This window comes from Felis catus, chromosome D1 (assembly GCF_018350175.1).
Source record: "Felis catus isolate Fca126 chromosome D1, F.catus_Fca126_mat1.0, whole genome shotgun sequence".
NCBI classification, from domain to species: Eukaryota; Metazoa; Chordata; class Mammalia; order Carnivora; family Felidae; genus Felis; species Felis catus.
Genome location: NC_058377.1, coordinates 98,009,867 through 98,029,922, shown reverse-complemented (window position 1 = coordinate 98,029,922; position 20,056 = coordinate 98,009,867). Strand labels below are relative to the sequence as shown.

The 20,056-nt window shown below is 61.5% G+C and overlaps 3 protein-coding genes across 14 annotated transcripts; 2 read left to right on the top strand and 1 right to left on the bottom strand.

The window, feature by feature from the left end:
* Positions 1 to 363: 363 nt before the first annotated feature.
* LARGE2 (LARGE xylosyl- and glucuronyltransferase 2) lies at positions 364 to 6,157 on the bottom strand. 4 transcript variants are annotated; one of them, XM_045039186.1, is made up of 15 exons: positions 5,641 to 6,157; positions 5,388 to 5,546; positions 5,184 to 5,293; positions 4,778 to 4,860; positions 4,380 to 4,503; positions 3,967 to 4,138; positions 3,735 to 3,839; positions 3,139 to 3,251; positions 2,938 to 3,063; positions 2,705 to 2,860; positions 2,415 to 2,575; positions 1,701 to 1,979; positions 1,199 to 1,348; positions 881 to 1,076; positions 364 to 614 (listed from the first exon to the last, which is right to left on the bottom strand). In XM_045039186.1, the coding sequence occupies exons 2-15, from the start codon at positions 5,482 to 5,484 to the stop codon at positions 405 to 407; spliced, it is 2,082 nt and encodes a 693-aa protein (XP_044895121.1). In that variant the 5' UTR covers positions 5,485 to 5,546; positions 5,641 to 6,157; the 3' UTR covers positions 364 to 404. The 4 variants fall into 4 exon arrangements, with proteins under 4 accessions (XP_044895121.1, XP_044895122.1, XP_044895123.1 ...); XM_045039187.1 differs by having other exon boundaries at positions 4,410 to 4,503; XM_045039188.1 differs by lacking the exon at positions 3,735 to 3,839.
* A 2,642-nt stretch (positions 6,158 to 8,799) lies between these two features.
* Positions 8,800 to 17,451, top strand: PEX16 (peroxisomal biogenesis factor 16). Of its 9 annotated transcripts, none has more exons than XM_045039182.1 (11): positions 8,800 to 9,783; positions 10,062 to 10,097; positions 10,458 to 10,571; positions 10,879 to 10,955; positions 11,253 to 11,386; positions 11,524 to 11,624; positions 12,543 to 12,713; positions 12,801 to 12,953; positions 13,051 to 13,127; positions 15,243 to 15,307; positions 15,888 to 17,451. In XM_045039182.1, the coding sequence occupies exons 5-11, from the start codon at positions 11,313 to 11,315 to the stop codon at positions 16,195 to 16,197; spliced, it is 951 nt and encodes a 316-aa protein (XP_044895117.1). In that variant the 5' UTR covers positions 8,800 to 9,783; positions 10,062 to 10,097; positions 10,458 to 10,571; positions 10,879 to 10,955; positions 11,253 to 11,312; the 3' UTR covers positions 16,198 to 17,451. The 9 variants fall into 9 exon arrangements, 8 of the variants coding, with proteins under 8 accessions (XP_044895117.1, XP_044895116.1, XP_044895111.1 ...); XM_045039178.1 differs by lacking the exon at positions 10,458 to 10,571 and adding an exon at positions 13,248 to 13,367 and having other exon boundaries at positions 8,845 to 9,857; positions 13,055 to 13,127; positions 15,888 to 16,074; XM_045039179.1 differs by lacking the exon at positions 10,458 to 10,571 and adding an exon at positions 13,248 to 13,367 and having other exon boundaries at positions 8,859 to 9,857; positions 12,633 to 12,713; positions 13,055 to 13,127; positions 15,888 to 16,074.
* A 492-nt stretch (positions 17,452 to 17,943) lies between these two features.
* CD1H11orf94 (chromosome D1 C11orf94 homolog) lies at positions 17,944 to 20,020 on the top strand. Its single transcript, XM_045039185.1, has 3 exons — positions 17,944 to 19,393; positions 19,609 to 19,682; positions 19,864 to 20,020. Exons 1-3 carry the CDS (start codon positions 19,290 to 19,292, stop codon positions 19,983 to 19,985), a joined length of 300 nt encoding a protein of 99 aa, XP_044895120.1. The 5' UTR covers positions 17,944 to 19,289; the 3' UTR covers positions 19,986 to 20,020.
* The last annotated feature ends 36 nt before the right edge of the window (positions 20,021 to 20,056 follow it).

Here is a 20,056-nt window from a genome sequence, read left to right as displayed (position 1 = left end):
CGGGCCCCACTGCGACTCCAGGGAGACTCCGCAACTCCCCGGCTGACCCACACCCTCATGCCCCCAAACCAGAAGGAACGTGCAAAAGGGCTTTAAAACCTTTTAATTACGAAAAAGAGATGTACAGATGAAGCTAGGGGAACCAGCCCCCAAACCACTGGGGCAGAGTGAGACTAGACCCCAGCCATAGCAGCACGGGGAGGCCCCCAGGACCCCCCCTCCACAGGTGCTCCAACTGAAGCCCTTTCCACTGAGACCTTCAATAATTTAAATAGCAGGGAGGGTGGGATGGGTGGCAAGGCTGCTCCAGTGTCGGCAGGGAGCGTGTGAGAGCCAAGGTCGGCGGTGGGGGGGGGGGGGGGGGGGGGCAGGGGTGAGCTGCTGCAGGCCCAGCCTGGGGGGGGTCAGGCGGGGCCTGGGGGTTGCTGCAGGGCAGTGAGGTATTTGAGGGCAGCAGCCCCGTAGTGACGGGACAAGTCCTGGTGGAACTCGTCCTTCAGGGCCTGGAGGCAGTCACGATAGGCGGGGCTGGAGCGGAAGCGAGAGATGTCCAGGCTCGGGGCATGTGGCAGGTGGATGGTGAAGGCCTCGGGCAGCACCAGGAGCTCATATTCCTGCAGGGGTGGGAGGCAGATGGACATTCTGGGCTGAGGGGAAGATTACAGCTCTGGGGGGACGGGGGGGGGGGGGGCGGGCAGGCTTATTCAATAGCCCCTTACAGCCAAAGGAAGGGTCGAAGGGCAGATGATTTGAGTTCTACCCAAAGGTGGAATTTCTAACAGTACTGCCTAATGGCGTGTTTGCCGCGCCAAGGCGTAGTGAGCTCCCTGGGCCTGGAGGCATTCAAATTGAAACCAGAGGCAGCAAGGCACGCCCTCACCTGTGCATCCAGCTCCACGATGTGGGCCACCTTGTTCCAGCCGAACCCCACAAATCGGGGGTCGTAGCGGGGACAGTCACGAGGCACCACCACGTAGGGCTCATAGTCAGCTGCCCACTGCACACGGTACGGGGTCTGAGCCTCTCGCCAGCGGGCATAGTCTGTGGGCGCGTGGCCCTGGGGCCACTCGTGGTACCTGCGGAGCAGGAGAGGGCAGAGAGCCAAGCTGAAACCAGGAGCTCAGTGCGGGGTAGGGGGAGCGGTGGGTGGGGGGGTGGAGGGGAGAACGGAGCCGAGCAGAGCAGTGGCCTCTCCCACCTGAAGGTGTAGAGAGAGCCAGAGTCCAGCAAGGCCAGCAGTTCGGCCTTGGAACTGGGGAAGCTGAAGCGGTAGTGCAGGGTCTCGAATGCCGGCACCACCAGGGCCACTTTGCGCTCACTGTCCAGCTTCAGCTGCTCGATGGAGGCCCTGTCGGGGGAGCACCCATGAACAGAGAAGAGGGAAGCCTCTGGGCCCAGCGATTCCCTTCCTTTTCTTAGCCGCAGGCCCCAAAGCTGGCTCGCCCAGACGCCTCGCAGGGGACAGACGGAAATGGAGCTGCCATGGGAAGCGGGCCCCAGCCTCCCGCGCTCTCCCACGGCAGCCCAGAGAAACGAGGTGGCACCCCTGCCCCAATACAAACCCCTCTTACGGAGGAAACTGAGGCCCAGACGTCTCCCGGGCGACGACATACTTGCCCGGGGTCCTGCGGGTACCCCCCCCCCCACCGCCATCCACACCCACCCATACACCGTCCCTCTCCCTCCCTCCTCAGGCCCACCTGAGGTAGTCGTAGAGGGAATAAGCAGGCAGAAAGTCAATGTCGCTGAGGAAGACGTAAGGCGTGAGGGCTTGGGCCAAGGCCACGTTACGAAGCTCGTTGACAGGGTAGAGGGGACCCTCACGATACACCACGTGGTAGGCCACGTCCTGCCGGGCGGAGAGCACTGCCGAGGCCTCGACGAAACGCAGGAACTGCTGGGCCTCTGCATCTGTGAGGTACAAGGCCAGGCTCATGGGACCTGGCCAGTGTCTGCACAGGGCTTCCAGCATCTGCAGCCTGGGATAAGGGGGTTGGTCAGCCCAAGGACGGCTGGAACCACCGCCCCCCCCCCAGGTCAGCCGCTGCAAACACCCCCTTCAAGTGACTTATTAAGCACCTTCCCAGTGCTCTTTAAGCTGGTCTTAATCTTCACAACTACCCCACAGGGTGGGTCCTTTCTCACAGAACAAGAACACCAAAGGCCAGAGATACTAAGACTTGCCCGTGGTCCCACAGCTACAGAGGGCATTTCCAGGCATTTCCAGGCATTTCCAGGCACCTACACGATCCCCAAAACCCAAGCTCTTAACCACAGCCAGTGTCTCCAAATCCGGGAACTCCTCAAGCATCAGGCAAGAGCTCTCCCCTCCACCCATTGAAACCGTCCTCTCTGGAGGAGGTTTCTGGAAATTCCCAGGCCTTGCTCCCTGGTGCGGTCCTTGGCACTCTCACCGGTCCATGGAGAGCTGGGCCACCAGGGTGACGTCGTGGGGCCGGGGAGGCAGCGGCTCATGGGGCAGGAAGGAGATGTGCACCCGGTGCACGGTGAGCTGTTGCTGCCGGAACTCAAAGCAGGCATCTTCCTCGTCCAGTTGTGCCAGGGCCCGCTGCAACTGGGGACATTGAGGGGAGAGAAGGACCGGGGCTGGGGCAGGAGGATAGGTCCCCAGGCAAGGCCAGGTCCCCCCAGAGCAGAGAGGGGCAGAGCCTCCCCAAGGCAAGGGAAGGCGGCTCCCTCTCACCTGCTCGGTCCCCGGAGGGGGCGGGCTGGGGCACCCGAAGAGCTCTCTCCGCAGCAGGTTCCCGTCATACTCCAGGAAGGTCAGGTAGAGGTTTCGGAAGTATTCCACGTGCTTGTTCTTCACACGCAGCTTCTTTGGTGAGTTCCAGTGGATCACCTGGAACCCAAGAGGGTTTTGTTGCGGGGCTAGGAGCAGGGAACAGAAGCCCACCGCTCAGCCCCCACCCCATTCACCTTGAGATCAGACGCCTCCGAGTAGCAGCGCTCAGCCAGCGTGTGGTCTGACAGCTGAACGTTCCAGACGCAGGGCAGGGGCTGCACCAAGCCCGGGTGCTCCTTGATTACGGCATTGAAGATGTCCTGGGCGGAGACGGCCATCACGTCCCGGCCCAGAGCCTGCCCCACCCACCCCCCCTTTCAAAAGCTCCCACAGACCTGGTCTGCCAGTGAGGTGGCGGGCAGGGTGAGGAGCTCGCGAGTGGCGGTCAGCTTCCACATCTGCCCCCAGCCGGCCTGCCGGAGCCTGTCCAGCCGCAGGAGGATCACGCCTGCCCAGGGGAAAGGCTGTCATGCCCACCTGGGCTAATCCAGCTCCTGGCTCCAGGGCTCATGAAGGCGTCTTTTGAATGTTTATTTTTTGACCCATTGGTTTTTTTCTGTCTGTTCAGACATAGCGTGGACCACCTCGGTCAATAATCATTCCTCCTGGGGGTAAAGGGGACGCGCTGCACAGCTTACAGAGCGCCTGCACAGCCATCTTCTCACGCTCAGTGATCCCAGGGCTGATAAAATCACCCCCATTTAATGGATGAGAAAACTGAGGTCCAGAGGGACCAAGTGGCTTGGCCAAAGTCATCCAACACAAACAGCCACGGTCGGAACTGTTTTCTGGCTCTTCTCCCAATGTTCTTTCCACAGCACTATTCTTCCTGGGGTGGGGGGGGGGGTTCCTAGCATTCTGTGACCTGCCCAGTCCCTGGGGCCTGAGGACAAGTGGCCACCCCTCCTGCCTCCCCCCACCACTGTCCCACCTGTGTTAAATCCCCGGCCCAAGGCAGGCCAGGGCCTGTGATTCCTCCAGAGGTTGCCCAGGTACCAGTCGCTCTGGTTCTCCACAAGACCGATCACTTGCTTGTCTGGGAGGGGAGGGCACGAGGCAGCTGCCTGAGGCTGCCACAGGACCTCGGCTCAGGGCTAGGCCACAGCGGGGCCTGGACAGGCCAGGGAGGGGGACTGGCTGGGGCTGGGTCCCAGACCTCTCACCAGAAAAGTGAGCAAAGAGCGCCCAGAGCTCTGCGATATCAGAGGCGAAGGTGACATCTGTGTCCAGCACAATGACACGGGCCAGGTCAGGGGGCAGGGCACCGGGCAGCACTAGCTTCATTAGGCCATACAGGCCAGAGTAGTGCTTGTTGGGGATCCAGGAGACCTGGGGCTGCGGAGGGGGGGGGAAGGACAGGGCATGAACCTGGCAGAGAAGGGCCTGTGAGTGCCAGAACGCACCCAGGAGGGGTGAGGGATTTGAGCTTCTGTAGGTGTGATGGGACGGGGGCGGGGGGGGGGGGGGTGTCCCAGGCAGCTCTAGCCTCTCCCCCCCACCCTCACCCCGATGCGCTGGGAGGGAGGAAAGGGCTGTGCGCAGCCAGAAAGGAGTGCAGAAGGGCCAGGGCTCCTGCCTTGAGCTCTTCCAAGTCATAGAAGCTGACCCCGACAGCAGGCACCATCCACGTGTGGAAGAGCATCTCCAGAATGTTCCTGGCCACAGCATCAGTCACCAAATGGAAATGCAGTGGATTTTTCCTTGGGGAAGGACAAGTGAGGAAAGCTGATAGGCCCGAGAAGGGAGAACACGGGACAAGACCCACTGGAGGGGCCCAGAAGTGGCAGCACTAACTTCTGCAAAGAGGCGTTCCATACCCGGCTTAGGATATTCTTAGAACCACCTTCAAGGGAGGAAGGGACACTGTCCCTGTGGCGCAGATGGGGGAACTGGAGCTCTGAGATCCTGCCCAAGACTTTGTTCCGTGGCTCCCCACTCCTGCCTCCCCACCCCCACCCTGACAGCTGGTTATACCTGTAGAAGAGCACAGATTTCACCAGGGTGTTGAGGTCTCGGCTGGAGTTATGTCCCGCGCACACGATGGCCACGTGCAAGAGCTGGGGAGGAGGCGCAGAGGTGGGCAGCAGCCCCTCCCACTCGAAGGTGAGAGCCCACGACCGGCCTGGCCCGGCCTAGGGTAGTGTAGCCCCACCCGGCAACAAGAGCTAAGGAAGAATGGGGTGGGGGGATGTGGAGTAGGAGTTCACCTCTATTTCACAAATGGAGAAACCGAGGCGGGAGCCCGGGGACGCGTCGTCCCCGGCTGGGTGGTCAGTGTCCCGGCCCACGCCAGGTGTCGTGATTCCCACAGGTGCCCGGGTGGCCCGGCTGGGGCGCGGAGCCCCGGAGATTCCCGCCGCCAGGGGCCGCGCGCGCCTACCTCGCACTTGGGCGGCAGCGGCCGCGGCGGGACGCAGTCCGAGAGGTTGTGGCCCCCGCGGTCCGCCGGCGGGTCTCCGTCGAGGGCAGCAGCTCCCCGCGGCCTCACGTCTGGAGGGACACGTGGCGTCAGCGGGCAGAGGAAGGATCCCGGCACCCCCCCCCCCCCCCCCCCACCGCTCGCCTCCTCCCTCGCCGCGCTTACACTCCAGGTCCCCGCCGAACAGGAAAAATCCGATCAGAAGCAGCAGGAGCAGCAGCGCCGCGGCCCCCAGCGCCCGGGGGCGCCCTCGGGGCAGCATGGCCGCCTGCGGGGGCGCTCAGGGCGGGGAGCGACCCCGGGCTGCGGGCCCCATCGCGGTCCCTGCGGACCCGAGAGGGAAGCAGGAGGATCAGCCTCGGGCGGCGGGGCCCGACGGCTGCCCGATCCTCCCTCCCGCACTGAGTCGCCACCTCACCTGCTCCGGGGGCTCGGGGACCCAGACTTTCCTCTTCCAGAAGCCGGCTGGAGGGAAAGGGGGTGGAGGCGCAGGCCAGCCCCGTGAGGAGCAGGAGCCAGCCCCGCCCCCAATCTAGGTTCAGGTTTCACCTCTGCTCAGCGGAGCCCGTAGGGGCGGGGAGACCCTTGGGGACCTGGCCCCGCCCCTGCCTCGGCAACCAACGGCTCCCCCAGCCCTGGGAAGGAGCCGGATGGCTGGAGGGAGCCGGGGCAGCCACCCAGGAAGGCCTAGTCCCCGCTACCTGCCCTGAGCCCATCCCCCTCTTCCCAGCTCTGGGGCCCCATCTCTTCCCCTTAACCTCTCACCGTTGGGAGGGGCCCGTGACCCCCGGCCCCGGATCAAAGGGACGGCGGGGGTGAGGAGGAAGAAGTGGAATGCGGGGCCTCGAGGGTCAGGGACACCTGCTCTGGGGACTAGAGGCCGGGCCGGCGGAGACCTGCCCGGGAGCCGCGGAGCACCTGGAGCTCCAGCTTTTCTTCCTGCTCCCGGGCTTTCCACCCTCCCCCCCCCCCCCCCCCCCCCCCCCCCGCAGTTCTGGCGGCGCGGCCCAGACAAAGCCGCCTCCAGGTCTACTCCTGCCCGGGAGCTGGCAAGGGGGCCTCACCGACGCCAGGAACCCCCACCATTGCCTACACCCGCGCATTGTGAACCGGGGCTGGGGCTGGATTTCTAATTAGGCCCCACCTTGCACCCCACAGCAGGCCGCAGCCTGGCCCCCTGAACCACCACGGTGGACTGAGCGCTTATTCTGCGCGCCAGGCCCTGTGCTGAGGTTTGACAAGCCTCTTCTCAGTCACCCCTACCCCCAGCCTGTGACACACACACACGCATTCTTCTCGTCTGAGAATTGAAGTGACCTGTTAGAACGCTCTCCCACCCCTTTCCCAGGTCCCTTCCAGGCTCTTCCCCGAAGGCAAAGTTTCCTGCTACTCTTCTCTAAGGGTTTCCTGCCTGAGGTCTTGCCCTTGATATTCCTTCTGCCTGCATTCTGCCAGATTCGCTCAAGGCCAGCTCCTCCTCGACATCCCTTGGTTTATTTTATTCCTATAAAACTGACCTTGCTGACTTGTGTATAGCCGGTCGCCCCCCTGGAAGAAGGCTGCTCATGGGGATAGTGGATGGGATGCACCAGGCCTCTCCGTGACACGGGTCCTTTAGCCCAACTTCACCTATAAAAAGTGAGGGCCTGAGAGACCCTAACCCCCAAAGAAGCTGTGGAAAGCAGCCCAGGCTGAGACCCCTCAAGTCTCCTCCTCCAAGAGGCCTTTCTCTGAGAGATGAGGGTCTTCCAGGAAGGTCCAGTTTTGGAGGCCAGGGGCGGTGGTTGCCATGGAGACTTATGGTGGCTCCCTGCACATCTGGGAATTAAGAGGAGATGCAGGGATGCAGGGGCCATTCTGGCGTCTGAAGCTTTGAGCCTCCACACCCCCCTCCCACCTTCATCCCTAGCCTGGAGCAGGAGTGGGGCTGGGCAAATCCCTCCCCAACACCCTCAGTAGCCACAGGGCAGGCGGCAGGAGTGGGGGGACAGTATAAATGTGAGGGAGATGGTAGAGCACACAGTCAGGGCCTGTCCAGGGAGCTTGTGGGGGACCCGGGGCTGTAGAACTTACTGTGGCTATTCACAGTGCTGGCCGCACCCCTCTCTTAACCTTACCGTTCAGAGAAACCTGTCTGATGAGATGCTTGCCAGGCCTCCAAGAGGTTGTTCTGGGACATCCAGGGGGCATGGGAGACAGGTATGGGCATATGAAAGGTTACTGGTCTTCTAGGCCTGAGACCTGGTTTGGCCCATCTCTGCCCAAGACTTTGCTGTGTGACCTTAGCCTAGTCAGGCCCCCTCTCTGGGCCTCAGTGTCTTCCTCTGTCCTTGTTAGACTAGTCTAGCTCTCTTCTCCTGTGGCTCAGGGCAGACTAGAGGGAGGGAGGTTCTGGCCCAACTTGCCCAGAGGCCCTTCCAGCCCAACCAGGTGACCAATTCCAGGCAGGGACCCAGCAGGGAGGGGCTGTCCTGGGTGGCTCCTGCACTCACGGCCACTCTTTGTTTCTGGGATCTAATCGGGCAGCGATCTGGAGAGGAAATTCAGGCAGCAACTGGCTGGGCCCATGCGCCCCTCCCAGTCCTGAAGGGAAGGAGGAGAAGCAGGCGCCAGCCCCAGTGCCCTTCATTCTGTCCGGGGGAGGCAGTGGCTCTGTTCTCCACACTTTGTTCCTCCCCAGAACCACAGGACCATCAGCCCTGGGAGTATCAAAGGAACCTCACACACTCCACCCTCACTCTCTCCACAGCTGCAGAGGGAGAGACTGGAGGAGTGCCCACTGGTGAGGTTGGGGGAACGAGTTCATTAAGATGGTGGGGTGCAGGGAGAAAGAGCCCCATACTGAATACCCTGAGTCCTAGTTTTAAACCCAGCTGCCAATTTGAGTCAAGACCAAGTGGTCTCGATGCACCACCCTTCCTGGGCTATGGGCAGCAGGGGAGAGAGGACAGTGCTGTGGGAGGCACACATGGCGGTCCATTTGGCCAATGCCATGCCACGTGACCTGGGACAAAGTCCTTTTCCCTACTTGGGTCTCTAATTCCCCATCTGTGAAAAAGAGCTCATACCGAGCTGGCCAGGTTGCCAGAAGTGGTGTATGAGTGAGCCTGGCTCCCAGGAGGTGGTGAGAAATGTTGAGAATGCCCACGACCCCCTCCGTTCTCCAAGACCTTTAGCCTCTCCTGAGGCCCCTGGACACATCTCCCCGAGTCATCGTTGCTTGGCATGAGTCGGGAGGGCAGCTATGATTCCCCACTTGATATAGAAAAAAAACTAAGCTGGAGAGGAGGGCAAGTGCGGTGTGTTGCTTAAACCGCCTAGATTCTGTGGTCAGACTAGACCAAGATTCAGATGTGACTCGGCATTCTTAAGTAGATCCTTTCCTCGCCTGCAGATAATAACCGGCAGAGGGAATTGGGTAAAATACTGTATTACTACTCTCAGGGTAAACGGACTGGCCAGGTCCCCAAGGGCTCAGCAGCGCGACCCCACCCATGCCCCGCCCCCTTCCCCACAGCCAATTAGTGGCGGCCTCCCCAGAGCATCAACCTCTGGCCGCTCTTCTCCCACCACAGCCCCTTCCAGGGAGGCTGCCCCATTTGGGAGGAGATTCCCAGGAGTCTCCCCCATCCCTTGGGGAGCAGCTGAGGACCGGGAGGTGCATCCGAGGGCCGAAAAGAGCTCTGAGATTGCGCCCGAGTTCAAGGACCAAGTCTTTCCTTAAACCATTTTACAGGTGGGGAAACTCGAGATCCAGAAAAGGGAAACACTCGATCAGGTCACCCCGAGCCAGTAGCAGAAGTCCGAAACAGTTTTCTCTGCGAAGATGGGAGTGAAGGTCCGCACAGTCGATGCGGGAGCTGTGGCCGAAGCCCAGCACTAACAGTGCTGACCAGGGAATCCAGACTGCGTGGAAGGCTGTACTCTTCCTTGCCTCAGTTTCCCCCGCACTACCTCGGGGAGGACGGCAGACGAGGCAACTGGTCAAACGCGCACCTGCCAAGACTCTCCCCGCGCCTCCCAAGTCTGATGGAAGTTCCTTTAGCGAGCTACCTCCCAGCCCTTTAAAATCCGGTCCTCCAGCTCGAGCTTCTCGGCGTTCTATTGGAAAGACTCCAGGGTCCTGGTCCATTCTCTAGAATGAACTGCTAAGACTACCGCGGGAGCCTTCCTGGAACTGCTAACTGCGCAGGCGCGAGGGCAGCCCACCCGGAAGGCGGAAGAACCGGGCCCCGACTTGTTGGGTGGGTCGGGGGCGGAGAGTGTGTTAACCAATGACCTGAAGGATCAGGGAGGGCAGGTTTAGGCCCTCCGTTGCTAAGCGCTATTCTAGTGGGAGGTGATTTAAGAAATGGGGTGAAGGGTAGTCCCAATGGCCCTTCACGTCAACATCCTTCGGGCCCGCGGAAGTTAAGCAACCAAGAGGCGGGCCTAGGGCCGGAAGCAGGAAGGAGGGCGCAGGAAGCAGGGCGCTGCAGCCTGTCGTACTGTCGGTGCGTGAGTCTGTCGGTTCCGAGGGCAGGATGGAGAAACTGCGGCTTCTGAGCCTCCGCTACCAGGAGTACGTGACTCGCCACCCGGCCGCCACGGCCCAGCTGGAGACGGCAGTGCGGGGCCTCAGTTACCTGCTGGCAGGTGCCACCCTGACCTATCTATGCCCGATCCCTTCGAGGCTCTGACCTGACCCCACTAGCCCCGTCCCTTCGGAGTCAGGGTGGTGGTCGCTGTGCCTGAGAAGTTCCTTTCAGGTTCCCATAGGGCATAGGGAGGGGACGTCCAGGGCCCGAAGCCGCAGGCTGAGTCAAACCCTTACCGTCGCCTCCTGTGCCTTCTCCCCAGGTCGCTTCGCGGATTCGCATGAGCTGTCAGAGCTGGGTGAGCGGGGCTCTGGGGAGGGTGGGGGGCGGCGGGGCTTCCGAGAGAGGTGACCACCCCTAGGTTTTCCATTAGATCGTCCTGTGCTGTGACTGAATCGGACAGAGGTCCAGCGTTCACCGTCTTGGGCCCTCCATGTCCCCATAGTCGAGAGACTAATCTGGGGACCTTGACTGGTCAGGCGGCTGGCCCAAGCACTTTTCCTGCCTTTGCCCAGTTAATCCTCCCCTCTAGTCTTATGAGGTGGGTACCGCTACCGCTCTCAGTGTCCAGTTGAGGGAACAGAAAGGCAGTGAGGTTAGGGAACGGCTACTGATGATCCCAGAACCAGGATTCAAACCTGGATTTCCCACATTCTAGGATCCCCAGGCTGTAACTGCCTCAGTAGTGTTTGCCCAGGGAGCACTGGAGGTAGTGAACGGTAGAGGTGGAGCAGACTTTCAGGGACGGGCTGCAGAGAACTAAGGCCAGGAGGTGAGACCGCACATCCATGGCTGCTGAGAGCGATGGGCGGTTCTGGGCGGCTGGATGACCAGTGCTGTCCAGCAGGGTTTGTCACGAGATCAAACTATCCTTTCTTGTCCCAACCGCCCCCACGAGGTCATGCTGGGGAGTGTGGAGCTCTGAGGAAGTGGGTGGGGGAGGCGGGTTGGTTTCCACAGAGTGTGTGGTCGGTGGAGCCCAGCAGGTGACAGGTGAGCCCTGCGGCTCTGGAGAGAAGGGGAGGGCCTGGAGGCCGCCACACCAGCCCTGACCTCAAGGGTGCGCTCTACCCCCTCAGTGTATTCCGCCTCTAACCTGCTTGTGCTGCTCAATGACGGGATCCTGCGGAAGGAGCTTCGGAAAAAGTTGCCTGTGGTGAGGATTCTGTCGGGAGCTGAGGGCGGGAAGCGTCGGGATTTGGGAGTAAAGTGGTCACCACCAGCCCGCATGGGTGGCAGGTGTTTGGGTCTCAGAGTATGAGCTTTAAGCCGTCTCGTAAGGCGCAGGGTCGAGCTGTCAGCGTCCCGCTCTCTGAGTTCCAGAGACATAGGGTAGCCTGTCTCCGGTGGAGAACGCAGGCCTACGTGTGCAGCCTTAGGGGAAAATCCTCCTCTAGGGGGAGGGCCTGGGATGGGGGCCCCTCCCTGACCTCTTGGCCTGGGGTTCCTGCAGTCGCTGACCCAGCGGAAGCTGCTGACGTGGCTGAGTGTGCTCGAGTGCGTGGAGGTGTTCATGGAGATGGGGGCCGCCAAGGTGTGGGGTGAAGTGGGCCGTTGGCTCGTCATTGCCCTCATCCAGCTGGCCAAGTATGTCGGGACTGAGGAGGGCAGGGCCTGGGTGGGGGGCATCTCAGGCCAGCGGTTCGTATGGGGTTCAGCAGAGCACCCCTGACCCCCTGCCGGCTAGCCACCTCCCCCGCAGCCCTGCCATACTCCCAACCTAGGGCTGTCCTGCGGATGTTCCTGCTGATCTGGTTCAAGGCTGGCCTCCAGACCTCACCCCCCATCATTCCGCTGGACAGGGAGACCCAGGCACATTCCCCGGGTAAGGCGCTTCCACGCTCTGGAGTGGCCTGGGACACGGGATTAATTTGTGGGTTTAGAACCGGCCAGCATGAGTGGAGTGTTGTCTGTTTAAAACAAAAATTTTTTAACGTTTGTTTATTATTGAGAGACAGACACAGAGCATGAGCAGGGGAGGGGTAGAGAGAGGGGGAGGCACAGAATCCCAAGTAGGCTCCAGGCTCTGAGCCGTTAGCACAGAGCCCGACGCGGGGCTCGAACTCACAAACTGCGAGACCGTGACCTGAGCCGAAGTCAGTCGCCCAACGAACTGAGCCACCCAGGCACCCCGAGTGTTGTCTGTTTATGGAGCACATCTGTCCCTATCAGCTCAGTTTGCTCTCGTCACCCTGTATTGTGCAGAGGGAAAGAAGAAAGGTTAGGCTAGGGGCAGAATCAGAACTTGAACTCAGGGCTTCTGGCGCCAGAGTCCTCCTTCTTTTTGGTGGGCAGCAGGAACAGGGGACGGCTTGAGTAGGAGACAGAGGTCCTGCCAACCGTGTCTTTGGGCCTCGTTCTATCTATCAAGAGGCACAGCTTCATGAGCCAGGGTACCTGGCAGATCTGTCCCTTCAGGGCTTTGGACTCCTCACCGGTTGGCCTCCAGGCCTGACTCTCCTGGCCTTGAGTGGGGACAGCTCTTTGCTTCTCCTTGTGGGTCCTACTGAAAGCCACGGACTGAGAAGACACGGTCGTTCTGGTGCTGCGGTCCCCACAATTGTGGTTGGGCCACTCTAGTCCCTGGGAAGCCTGGGTTCTTGGCTGGCTCGCCTGCCACGGGTGATGCTGACCTTTCCCCCAGGCCAGGGAGAATGTTGAACCACAGTGCCTGGCTACGGTGTCCTTGCCTCAGCCACGGCCTTAGTACACGCTTATCCGTGCTCATCCGTTCTCCCCTCAGCCCGCGAGCATTCACTGTGCACCTGTTCTTTGCATGCCCTCCTGGAAACACGTCCCTCTGACAGTACGGCCTTCTGTCTGTCCGTGCTAGATTGTGACCAGAGCCCCGGCAGCCAGGAGCAGTCATACGTTGGGAAGCGGTCAAACCGAGTGGTACGAACCCTCCAGAACAGTAAGTGTAGGACGTAGCTGGACTGGGAACCTCAGTGCTCAGGTCAGCCTGGGCCTGACTGCTCATCTGCTCCCCCGTGTGTTCTAGCTCCGTCCCTGCACTCGAGGCACTGGGGAGCCCCCCAGCAGCGGGAGGGACGACAGCAGCGGCAGCACGAGGAGCTGAGTGTCCCCCCCACCCCGCTGGGGCTGCAAGAGACCATCGCGGAGTCCTTGTATATCGCCCGGCCCCTGCTGCACCGTATCCTTAGCACGGGGCTGGCCGGCGCTGCGGGGTGGGCTGGATGGGGAGTGGGCGGGCGGGCCACGTGCTGGAGACATCCTTGACACCTTGGCCGTCAGTGCTCAGCCTGGGCCTGTGGGGTCAGCGGTCGTGGACGCCCTGGCTCCTGTCTGGTGTCGTGGATGTGACCAGGTGAGCCTGGGCCCTCCTGGGGGCTCCACTCCCTCTGCCGGGCTCTGGGCTGCAGGCCTGTCCTCACCCGAGCCGTCTGCTTCTCTTGCCGCCCCTGACCGTGTCCCCTCCTGCCCCCAGCCTGAGCCTCCTGAGTGACAGGAAGGGCCTGACCCGGAGGGAGCGGCTGGAGCTGCGGCGCCGGACCATCTTGCTGCTCTACTACCTGCTGCGCTCCCCATTCTATGACCGCTTCTCCGAGTGAGGACCGGCCACCACAAGTGGCAAGGCCCACCCTCGGCCGCGAGGAGGGGAGGGCAGCAGGGCACCGGTGTCCCAACCCCCGAGCACGTCTTCTCCCCTGCTCCCTCCGTCCTCCATCCAGAGCGAGCACCCACTGTGTGCCGTCCTGGGTGCGGCCACTTCCTCATCAGATAGATGGCAGCCCGCCCAGCCCTGCCTCAGAGCCATCAGCCCAAGCGCGCAGGAGTTAAGGGGTGTTAGCACGCCAAGGGCAGGGCCACTGGGATGGTGGCGGGTGTGGGCGCGATGGTTGAGTAGTTTGGATCCCCACTTGTCAGAAGAAGCCTTTGAGAGTCAAAGAAGCCGGGCACCTTAAACAGAGCCACCCAGCTGGCCAGTGGCAGAGCCGGGTGCTGCCTCCGTGCTGTCTCTTAGCCTGCCCCTACCTCGCCCAGCCTCTGTGCCGTCACCTGTGAGCGTCCTCAGCTGGACACAGGGCTCCCTGGCAGCAGGTAGGGGGTGGCTTGGGGCCACGCTCCCCAGGGCCTGCCAGGCGACTGCCCCAGGTCACACTGAGATCCGAGGCCCCTGTACAACAACTGGGGCCATGAGACGGACCGGAGGCTCCCCAGACCCCCTCTGTCTCTACATCCTAACAAGGAAGACTGAAATAGTAACTAGAATTACATTTAACATTATGGCCCCACAGCCTCCGGCTCTTGTTTGGCTTGGTGTGTTTTTGAGGCAACGGGAAGCAGGTTTGGGCCCAACTTAATACCACCTTGGCGAAAATGGCTTGGCCTGGCAATTGCTATTTTCAGATAAGTTTGGAAGCTCACGACGTTCTAAAGCCAAGTTGTATTCCTTGCTCTAGAGAAATATTCCAGAGACTTAAGTGGACCGTGTGACCTCCCCCCTCCCCCTCTCCCGCTCCCAGATCGTCTGCACTTTGCAGAGAAAGCATAGCCCCCCAGGAACTGAGGCATTTAGGGGCAACAGTGACGGCAGAGGGGGCTCCCCAGGCTGCGTGCCTCTAGTGTGGCGTGCATTCCTGCAGAGACCAGACCAGCCTCGCACCCTCACGGCAGTGGCCCAGACTGAGAAAGGTCTAGAAACTTATGCCTGGTATATAGTAAGCACTTAGTGAGTGCCGGGAATCTTATCACTTCTTTTTCTTTTCTTTTTTTTTTTTTTTTTTTTAAGTGTTTATTTATTCTTGAAGGAGAGAGAGGCAGAACGCAAGCAGGGGAGGGGCGGAGAGAGAGGGAGACACAGAATCCAAAGCAGACTCCAGGCTTCGAGCTGTCAGCACAGAGCCCGATGCGGGGCTCGAACTCACAAACCGCGAGATCATGACCTGAGCCGAAGTCGGACGTTTAACCGACTGAGCCACCCAGGCGCCCCTTATCATTTCTTATTATCATCCCCAACACCATCGCCTCACCCCAGGTTCTCCTGTGGGGAAGCCCTGTCTCTTAAAAAATAGGGCTTCGGCCCTTGTCCCTTCCTCTGAGTGTGCCCCCCTCAGACTGCATGCCCCCTTGGGGCCTGGTCACTCTCAGCGTGGGCCTGTGAGGTTTCAATGTGGCTCAGCTCTTCTGGCTTACTGGGGGCTTCTCGAAGGCAAGGTGGGACTGTCCTTCCCGCTGGGCCCTCTCTGTCCCTGCTTGGGGCTCCATGAGTGTTTGTGGGCTCAGGAGAAGGAAGGGCAAGACGAGGGGGAGAGAGGGGTGGGAGGCGGTGTCTGTGGGGTGCTGGGAATATGCCACCCGTCCGCGGCTGAGCTGTGGGCGGCCCAGGCCTATGGCCCAGAGCTCTCATCCTTTTGTATCGGGGTCTGCAGGCACCCAGACCCCCTCCTCAGCCTGCGCCTTGTTTATCTTCTCTTTGCAGGGCGAGGATCCACTTCCTTCTCCAGCTACTGACAGACCATGTCCCGGGCGTTGGCCTGGTCGCGAGTAAGTGTGGGATGGTGGGATGGTGATGACTGGGTATCACAGATCTTGTGAGTGGCCCCGCATCCCTGACTGTTTTCTCTGTATCTCCTTGCAATCTGATTCTTGACAGGAGAGAGAGCCCAGAGGTCGGATTGGGTGGGTGACAGCTCCTGGGCGTGGGCCAGGCTGGCCTGTAGAGCCTCAGGGGTGGCTGGAAGAGGGCGTCCTGTCGTGGGAGGAGCGTCAGGCCACATTGGGCTGTCCGCCTTAGTCCTGCGTCAGCCTCCTGGAGCGATGTGACACTGGCTTCTCTGAGTGGGGATTATATGGCCGGGCTGAAGGCCGCTAGACTGGAGCTCGTACCTCAGCAGACGGGCTGTCGCCATCCATAGCTGGACAAGCCATATGGCTTCTCTGAGCCTGAGAATCTTTGTTAAGGGGGTCGGGGGTCACCGCGATGCTGCCTCCCTATGGGCTGACAGGTGGGAGAGTCAGTTGGGCTCCTGGCTGGGCAGCTGTGGGCAGCTGTATTGGGGCAGCAGTGACCGAGCAGAGTCAGGCTGGAGTCTGGCTCTCAGCCCCGAACTCTCTCTCATTGCAGGGCCGCTCATGGATTACTTGCCCACCTGGCAGAAAATTTATTTCTACAGTTGGGGCTGACACATCCCAGGAGCGGGTGCAGGGAGGGGCGGGGTGGCGCGCCCTGCTGCTGGGGGCAGGGGGTGCCTCGGCCCTTCAGTCCCCCGGGGCCCCTCTGCTATAATAAAACTGACTTCGGCGGTGTCCGAGCACGTGGCCTCTTCATGCCCATTGCCCAGGGCACCTGGCACTCCCATGTGGCCAGGCCTGGCCCACCGCCCGGCCACCAGAGCACCCCCCTAACATCCTCTCAACCCTTCCCTCTTCGGTGATGGAGCCGCTACAGCCCGTACCTCATCACCGGGCCGAGAAGCCTCTGCTGGGACTGGGCCCCGCTCTCCTCCGGCCACAGAAAGCTGGGGTTTAGCCCCATCGCGTATAGGGAGCCGCTTGCTGGCAGCTGCAGAGTCAACTCCGCTTCCCTGTCACCGGTCCGTGTTGACAACAAACAAGGCCGAACCTGGGCGGTGGATGACATCGGCCCGCGTGTCTTCTGGCCAGAGCCTCTGTGTGTCCCTTCCCCGCAGGGCCGTGTTGCTCCCGCTGCCCTTGGCGGTGGCCGCCTGTCAGCCTCTGTGCTGGAGCCTGACAAGTGGTGGGCCCGGCTTGCCGCAGAGGGGCACCTCAAGCCCTGAACCCCCGGTTGGCGGCAGCGGGCTTCTCCCGTAGGCAAAGTAGGTCAGCCGCCAGCCGGCACTGGGGCTGATGCTGGGAGCCTGAGAGGCTCTGGGGGAAAGCTGGGTTCGGGTTCAGGGGGTGTGAGCTGGGGTCTCCTCACACTCTCCCTGCCAGCTCCCTCCGGGCCGAGTTTCCCAGGCCCACACTCGCTGCTGGAGAGGGTGCAGGGACCCAGACTGAGCGACTGAAGCCTGGTCTTTGTGCGTGTTCCGTCCCCAGCCTCAGCCTCCGCTCCCGTCCCCTTTGCCCTGTGAACGGACCGTACCCTCCTGCCGCTTTCTAGCCCTTTAAGTTCTGAAGGTTCCATCTGCACCAGTGTCCGCCCTGCCTCACCTCCTCTGACACCCTGGGGGGAGCCACTGTAGGAGGGGCCAGCCTGCCTCTGCTCCGCCCCCCCCCCCCCCCAGATGCTTCTGGGAAAGGCACACCCGGGTCCTGGGCTGGAAAGCGAAGGGACCAGTCTTCAGGTAGTCACAGCTTGAGGCCCTCGACCTCGTGTTGCGTAGAATGACTGTGGCCGGGCACTTGCCCTGTAGCGGCCCTGGGCCTGGTGCTGTGCATTCCGCAGGGAGTAAGTACAGGTCTCCTTGTCGGCCGGCTCTCAAGGACCGGCGGAGACACGTGTAAGCGCATGCGGCGTGCCAGGATAGGTGGGCGTGTGGACGTGCGAGTCTAGGTCGTGAGAGTCTAGGTCGGAGGTGGGCGAGTGGGGGATGCTTGCTGCCTAGACTGGCACCTGCGGAGAGCGATTGGTCGAGGAAGCCTCCCTTCAAGCAGGCTTTCAAAGCGGTAACGCGTCACAGTCACAGCCGTGGGAGCCGCTGCTGGGGTGGAAGGGACGGGAGGGCGGGAGCAGAAGGGATGAGCGGGAGGGGAAAGGCAGGGCCAAATCCAACAAGCCATCGCAGGCCAGGGTGAGAAGCTCGGACCTGCCTCCAGAAGGCGGGGGGGGTTGGGGGGGGCACTCTGAACCTCATCCCGGGGGCACCTGGGTGGCTCAGTTGGTTGAGCGACCAACTTCGGCTGCGGTCATGATCTTGCGGTTTGGGAGTCAAGCCCCGCGTCAGGCTCACTACTGTCAGTGTGGGCCCACTTCTGATCCCCTGTTGCCACCCCCCACCCCACTCTCTCTCAACAATAAACTTTTTTTTTTTTTTTAAGTTTACGTATTTGGAGAGAGAGGACCCGTAGGGGAGGGGCAGAGAGAGGGGGACAGAGTCTGAAGCAGGCCCCACAGTGACAGCAGAGAGACCGACACAGGGCTCAAACTCACGAACCGTGAGATGGTGAACTGGGCCGAAGTCGGACGCTTCGCTGACTTGAGCCACCCAGGAGCCCCAAAAAAGAAACATTAAAGAAACCCCGAACAGACCCAGTGGCCTGGTGCAGGGGTGCTGGTGGCAGACCGTGCTGGAGGGGGAGCACGGTGACCCTGGCAGCAGAATGGGGCCGGACTAAGGTCGTGGCAGGGCAATGGCAGGGTGTAGGTGGAACCCAGGCATGCCTTGCGACCCGTTGTGGATAGAGGGGAAGACTAGCATCTCAGAGGCAAGGAGGGTGCGTGACGAGGGACTGAGTTGGGCAGTGTCCAGAACCTGTGGTTCCCAGCGGTGGCGAACTGTGGTGAGGACGGAGGGTCCCGGCACAGGTTTGTGAGGGGCAGTTGTGTGCAAGATGCAGAAAGGGAGATGACCACGGGAAGCTTAGTGTGTGGGCTCAGCACACGAGGACAGTCTGGACTGAGACACCAGGGCTTGTCAGCCTTGGGGCACTGAGGACCAGGAGCCCAGGCCGTCCCTGGGCCTTGGGCACCTTGGCAGTTACCAGGGTGGGGCTGGACCCCCAGTAGGTCGCCGTCTTAGAAGCGGCCGTGTTTCCAAAGTGCAGAGCCCCACTCGGCCCTCGGGGTCTGATTCCACGGGTCTAGAGTGGGGCCGAGGGTCTCTTAAAGTCTCTGAGATTCCGAAGTGAGCCGGGTCTGCATGGCACTAACGGGGCTGAGCGGGAGTCAAAGAAAGGGCCCCACAGCGCGCTCTCAGCCTGAGAAGAGCCTGTCTGCATGCTGTCACGCTGCATTGGTTCATTCAACATATTTATTGAATGTCCGCCGGTGGTGGTTGGGGGTTCTGCAGTGAACAAAACCAGTTCCTACCCTTGGCAAGCTTCCACTCCGGGGCACAGGTGGCAGGCTTTGCCACCAAACTTGGACCCTCCCTGCCCGGCCTCGGGGCGGTGGCAGGACCCGTGGAGCCCTGGGGCCATGGCACTGGAAGCTTTGGGGAACAGTGGGGAGGTCCCTCGGAGCGGGCTCACTGCCAGTGGCATCTCTGAGCAGGCTGAGCGGCCTGCTCTGGCTGGCAGGACAGTCCTGGCATCGCTGAGGGAGAGCAGGTGGGGACGGCTGGGGCTCTGCGTGACCTCCCCGTGTGCCACACGTTGGGCACATACGTATGTACACCTCACAGATGAGGAAACTGAGGCCCGCAATTGTGACATGTCCACCTAGCAAGAGGCCAGGCTGGGGTTTGAACCGAGATCAGACTCCAAAGGTTTGTGCCCTGAACTCTTGGGCAGTGACACCGAGCCCTGGAACTAATGCCCTTTGTGAGGTGGCCCTGGGAGTTGGCAGTGGTTCCGTCCTGCTGGGGGAGGGGCAGGCAGAAGCCAGGGTCAGGGACCTGAGGAGATGGTTCTTGCCATGCTGGGGGCTCTGTACCCCAGGGCCGGGCTGAGCCTCTTCCTCCTGGACCTCGTCTTGGCAGCCGCACTCCTCGGCCCCCAGCCACCGAGGTATCTCCCGGGGTCAAAGGGTCAGGGGTCCACAGGGCGGGGGGCCTGGAAGGTGGCTGGCTCCGCCATGCTGCCTCCCTCTCCCCTCCCCTGAGGACAGGCTGGTGCCATTATGCTGGGCGTCGAGGCTCACCCTGTCCCCTCCCCTGGGCCTTGACAGGGGAGGTGGTAGTGGCCTTTAGGGCCAGAGCTGAGCACCCCAACATCTCCCACAGGCCTCAGCGATCTGTTCCTGAAGAATTTTCAGGCCCTCTAGAACTCTCGCAGCCATTTTCCGGCCTGGTGGATGGTAGTATCTTTCAGCCCTGCCCGCCCCCCCCCTCCCCCCTCCAGTGCTGGACACATGCCCTAGGGGAGGGGCACCTAGGTCCCTCCTCTAGGTCCTCTCATCCCGAACAGCTCTGTTCCGGGGCGGGGGGTTGGGGGGACTTCAGTGGAGTCCTCCTACCACGCACACCCTCTTTTCTCAGACTATGGGATTCGACCCAAGCATCCCTGGCCGCGAGGGCCTCGACCCCTGCTCTCCCAGGCCCAGCAGCGCAAGCGGGACGGGCCAGACATGGCAGAGTATTACTACGACGCACACCTGTGACGGGAGCCCCTTATAAAGCTATTCTGGGCAGCAAAGGCTCGGCCTTTCCTGGGATGGACACCACCTGGGCG